Source organism: Hipposideros armiger, unplaced genomic scaffold (assembly GCF_001890085.2).
Source record: "Hipposideros armiger isolate ML-2016 unplaced genomic scaffold, ASM189008v1 scaffold_1084, whole genome shotgun sequence".
Taxonomy (NCBI): domain Eukaryota; kingdom Metazoa; phylum Chordata; class Mammalia; order Chiroptera; family Hipposideridae; genus Hipposideros; species Hipposideros armiger.
In genome coordinates this window covers 147796-153943 of record NW_017732434.1, presented here as the reverse complement: position 1 = coordinate 153943, position 6148 = coordinate 147796, and the positions used below count along the sequence as shown (strand labels likewise).

The 6148-nt window shown below is 34.2% G+C and overlaps 1 protein-coding gene across 1 annotated transcript in view; it reads right to left on the bottom strand.

Annotated features, from left to right (window-relative positions):
• LIPI (lipase I) overlaps positions 1-6148 on the bottom strand; it is a 51346-nt gene that overhangs the window by 9097 nt on the left and 36101 nt on the right. The window contains exon 8 of the mRNA XM_019632149.1: positions 2089-2197. Coding sequence (XP_019487694.1) covers positions 2089-2197 — 109 coding nt within the window. The remainder of the gene's footprint in view (positions 1-2088; positions 2198-6148) is intronic.

Genomic DNA, 6148 nt, shown 5'->3' with positions numbered 1-6148 from the left:
GAGGAGGAGGGGGAGGGGGAGGAAGAGGAAAGAAATGGAGGAAAGGAAGAAAAGGAATTTTTAAAAAGTAATTTCCTCCTTTGAGAAAGCCTTGCTTCAGCAGAAGTGACAATCACATATAGAATAGCTGATGAATCACAGCCTCAATTTTATGTTTCCTTACACACTATAATTTGCCTCAAGATGTGGACATAAATAAATAAAATCTATTTACATATTTTTATAATTATTTGATTACCTTTATATCCTTCATTAGGCTATAAGCTTAAGGAGGGTAGGACCATGTCTATTTTTCTCATCACAGTATCCTCAGTACTTAGCACAGTGCCTAGCTCAATGCAGAGAGTGATTAAAAATTGTTTCAATAATGACAAACATCATTTTATTTGTATTATATATTTGTCAAGTCTACCTGCTGCACTAGACGAACTATGTAAAGACAGAAATCTAATTTGTGCAAAATTATGTCCCCGATTCCTAGTGCAGTGCCTGGCCTATGGAAGCTGCCAGGAACTTTTATTGCATGATTACATCAGTTCCTCTCCATGTATCTCCTAGCTCAGCAAACGGCATCATAGTTTAAATACTCATTAAGCTTAAAACTTGAAGTCACTCTAGGCTAGTTTATTTCAATCTATGTGTTTAATTACAAAAACACATATATTCTAAATCATAAAAATGAACTTCCACTTACTTGGTTCATACCCCCATCATCTTTCAAATTAATTATTACAATAGCCACCTCTCTGGTCTTGTCCCACTCTAATCTCCCCATTCCTCATCCATCTGGGAAATTGTTCCAACCTGAATATCCAATATGGATGCCCCACGTTCAAAATCTTACACTGGGGGGCCGACCAAGTGGCTCAGTTGGTTAAGAGCTTGCTCAAAAGTGTGAGCTCTGAGCAACAGAGTCACTGATTCGATTCCCACATGGGCCAGTGAGCTGTGCCTGAGCTGAGCTGCCGCTGAGCAGCCAACAGGTGGCAGGATGGCTCAGGTGATGAGAGCACGTGCTCCTAACAAGATTGCCTGCTCAATGGTGGGCTATGCCCACCCGCAACTAAGACTGAACTCAGCACCTTGAGCTGAGCAGTGCGACTGGACTTAGAGCTGAGCTTGCTGCACCCTCCACAACTAAGATTAAAGGAAAACAACTTAGTTGTTCTCCTTCCCCAATTCCCCAACACTGTTCCCCTCCCCCAATTCCCCAATAAAATCTTAAAAAGTAATAATAAAAATGAAAAAAATAAAATAAAATAAAATCCTACATTGGCACATTAATATATTTGGCATCATATTGTAATGTGTAAGTAATTTTCAATGACAGAACAAAGTGATCACACTATAGCATGTATATAAAACTCCAGATGCAGGACACAGTTCCAATAAGACCCTAAAACTGCTAAATAAAAAAATAATATGTGTGTGTACAGGGACATGTACAAGAAGATCTAGGAGGAAAAGGAGGAGGAATGGTTATGAACCAAACGGTTAGTGTAACTATCCCTAGGTGATATAATTACAGATCATTTTCATTTTCTATTGTATAATATAACACATGTTTTACAGTAAGCAAACATTCCCATTTTAATTTTGAAAAAGGAAATAAAAGATTGCTTAAAAGTCTCTTACTTCCTGTCATCTAAGACAGTTTAAATCCCACAGCATGACTACATTTATTAGCAAAGAATTATTAATAGAAACTTAATAGAGCCAGTGGCCAGGTTTAGACGGACAGATTTACCATCAGTATGTGTTCTATATTTTATATTCCTTTATGAAAAATGCACTAATTCAAGTATTTGAATAAAATGCATCACTATTTCATGATGTTCTGCATAGAACATGATGTTTATAAAGGAGGTCAAGACTCATAATTTCTTTGCCTTCTGAACAAGTTTGAAACAACTGTTGTAGAACTGTGGTCTGTGGGCTATTTCTGAAATCAGGTACTTTCCTACCTCCGTGTCTTTGGAATCACCCTGGATATAAAATTTACACTACTTGGATTATCTTCCAAAGTGGGTGGTCAAGAAAACAAACATTTAATTTATGAAAGAAAAAAGAAAACTAAATTATACTTACTCATAGAGCTTTGGCTCTTCAAGCACTCCAACCTGGTTTAATAATTTCAATGCAATATAGCCATCCTTCAGAGTGCTATCCAAAATTATACTGAAAACAAAATAATAGGCTACAAAAGAAAAATACAGAATGCAATTCACATTTAAAAAATTTGTTTTGGTACATATGCAGATATGCATGTATGTATATAGTATGTAATCTAGGCACATATTATATATGTAAATAATATTGAGAGGCACTTATTTGATACATAGGTAATGCATTTTACTTCTTGTCAATTTTTAACTAGTGTTGAAAATGAGGAATGACAAAACCTGCCAGACAGCCATGGGTACAGTGAAGAGTTGGACAAATCATTAGTGAATACTCACTGTTCTGTAAACCAAAAAAATTCAGAATTTAAGTCAATTAAACAACTTTTTAAACAGCACATCTAAGGTAAATATGATAAGATTCCTTAATTACCTGATTAATAGTCCTAGCTAAACTTGCTTAACAAGTATAATTCCCAATTTCACTGGCTGTTTAGGAATGACTATGAAATTAAATAATCCTTGATAGAGTGATCTCATAGTAGTTTTTATTCAAAACACCTCTACTAAAAATTGATAGTCTACCTTTCAGAGGCAAGCATGCTGAACTCACCCCTATACTCAATACTGTCTGGGCCATACTGAAAGTTCTGACTCTCTGTGAGTATTCCCAAGTACTGGGCACCAGCTCCTAGAAAACAATTTATATAAACATACCATGGAATGCTTGAAATTTTCTTGTAAGAAATACACTACATGTTCTAAAAGTATGCATATTAGCTGTTAAATGTTGCTACTAAACAGTCACTGTAACTTTTTGCCTAACACTTAGGACTACCTCAAATAAAGTAATGAATGTATGATTGAACTTCACCAATTTCTAACACAAGAGATATAAAGAAATACTTATTTTGAAGTGATTGCCCAGCTTTAGGCAAAATAATTCGGTCCATCTCACCCAAAAGAGGTGAGCGTTCAGACTTGCTCAAATGGTTTCTGGCAGCACGACATATTGAGATGTTGCAGAATAAGCCCTTCTCCTGTGACAAGCACACAGAAATTCTGGGTGTACAAACCCGTACATTAAATACACAACCAAGCTCAGGTGAAGAAGGGCAATGTCAGGAGGCAGAATAAAGGGAAAGTAAAGGGAAGTATAGGCTATAAGGACTGAAGCCCTGGATGCGCGTGAGATTTGAGAATTGGGTGTAGCATGGAAACAGAGGCGTAAATGTCAACTTCCACGCTGGAACACAAGATATGATGCTAAGTGATAGAGCTGAAATGAAAATCCCTGCACAGTATCAGGGTCTTTAATTATCTGCTCTGCCATTGAAAGAGGAGCTTAGAAAATTCCTCCTATTGGTTGTGTGTGGGTCTTAGGTGGGAGATAAAAAGTATTCTCTGAGACTAAAACTCCATGTAACATGGAATTTAAATTCACACTTGTCACTTGGTAAAGGGTCCTCTCCCCCAATTTACATTAAAAATGCTCCTGGATTATGGTACATACATTCTAAAAATATATATATCTCACTTGCTCTGATGGGAGAATTTTGAAGAAGAGCTGACTGCCATTAATTTTCTATATTAAAAGAAGATATAAATATTTATTTTGAAATAGCACAAATAATTTTTCTTCAATTTTTAATAGAGACTTGGACTGACAATTGAGACTAGAAAATGACAATAAACCATAGATAGATAGATATTGGGTTGTCGGAAAAGTCATGACGCATTTTGCAACGAAAAACAGAAAAAATATGTGATGACTTTTCTGACATCCCAATAGATTCAACCAGAAGAAAACTACAGATTATCTGTAGGGAACAATTATATTGGCAATAAATGAAAATAATAATAATAAATTTATCTGAAAACAAGAGAATTCATATCTTCAAAGGGCTGAATGAAAATAAATCTCAATGTAGAATTCTACACCGAACTAATTTTATTTTCCAGAGTATGGGGAAGATAAGGTTATTTTCAGGAAAACAAAAAAACTGAGAGGGACTACTAGTGAAAAATCACTAAGGATATGCTTCAACAAGATAGAAGTTAGACCCAGAAGGAAGAAGTGGAGGAAGACAGGGCAAGATAAAAACACAGAAAACTGAAATTGGTAAATATAAGTGAACATTTGATGTAATGATAATATTCTTAATAAATACTGATTATTAGATAAAAAGTGAAATAAAATATTGCAGAATGCAACACTGAAGATAGAAAAAAAAGACAAGATTCAAAGGCTTTATGAGGCAAAATCTTTTAACAGAATCCAATAAAATAGTCTGTGAGGCAAGATGAATTTTTATGTGTAAAGCAAGAAAGAAGTAAGTCACCAGGACTATATCACAATCATGAACTTAATACATCTAAAAAAAATCACAACCTCAGAATACATAAAGCCAAAACCTGAACCATGTGACTTCCTTCTAAAATAAGAGCTTTATCTACAACTCAAATTCTAACATATTAGACAAAATGTCCAGGATGTCACTGAAAATTACCCATTATACTAAGAACAAAGAAAATCATAACTTTGATGAAGAAAGAAAATCAACTATTGTTAACACTGAGATAAATCAGATGTCAGAATTATCTGACAAGGACTGTAAAGGAGCCATCACAAAAATACTTCAAAGTCTGTTACAGTCTCTTAAAAAATAGATAAATATCAGAAAAGAAATACAACCTATAAAAGAAAACAAAGTGGAAATTACATAAATGAAAAATATAATAACAGATACAAAACTCATTGGATATGCTCAATAATAGAGAGGAGATGATAAGAGGATAGAAATCAAATAAACTGTAGGACCAACCAACCTGTCCCTCACTGTACAACAGAGAAAAAATAGACTGAGAAAAAAAATAAGCAAAGACTCAGGGACCTGTGGCGCTATAACAAAAGGTGTAATATCTGTGTTATCAGAGTGTCAGAAGGAGAGAAAAAATGTGGGGCTGAAAGAATATTCAAAAAATTTAATCTTAGGGATCATCAAAGAGTTCTTAGACACCAAAAGTATGTTCCATTAAAGTAAAAAATGATAAATTAAACCTCATCAAGAGTGAATACTTTTCTCCTTACAGAAGTCCTGTGAAGAAGATGAAAAAACAGTCAAGTTACAGGATGGAGAAAATATTTGCAAGCCAAATATCCAACAAGAACTACTATCAAAAATATATAAAGAACCAGCAAAACTCAACAGTTTACAAAAGTCCAATTGTAAAATGGGTAAAAGACACGAACACACATTTCATCAAAGAGAATATATGGAAAATATATTCAATATCATAAGCTGTCATGGCAACGAAAATTAAATATTTCAATAAGGTATTACCATGTATTTATCAAAATGCATAAAAAATTTTAAATAATGACAACACCAAATGCTAGTAAGAAATCAGAGAAATTGGATTGCTCATACTTTGCTGAGAGGAATATAAAGTGGTATTGCCACACTGCAGTCAATTTCTTACAAAGCTAAATGTTCAATTAGCTTCTGACCCAGCAATTGCTTTCCTGGGCCTTTACAACAGATGAATGAAAACTTAAGTTCACACAAAAACTTGTACACAAATATTCACAGCAGCTATATTCAAAATAGCCCAAAACTAAAAATATCCTAATGTTCTGCAACAGATGAATGATTAAGCAAACTATAGTACATATATACCATGCAGTACTACTCAGTAATAAAAAAGAATAAATTATTGATACGTGCTACAATATGGATGAACCTCCAGAGTATTATACTGGAAAAAAAGTCCAATATAAAGGTCACATACTAAATTTTCAATTTATGCAACAGTTTCAAAATAAAATTTTAGAAATATATTAATGGATGCCAAGGGTGAGAAACAGCAGAATGGGAGGAGGGTGGTATATGTGTTTATAAAAGTGCCACTCATGGGATCCTTGTGGTGATGAAACTGTTCAGTATCTTCACTGTGTTGATAGATACATAGCCCTGTTTAAATTGTAAAGATCTACACACACACACACACACACACACACACACACA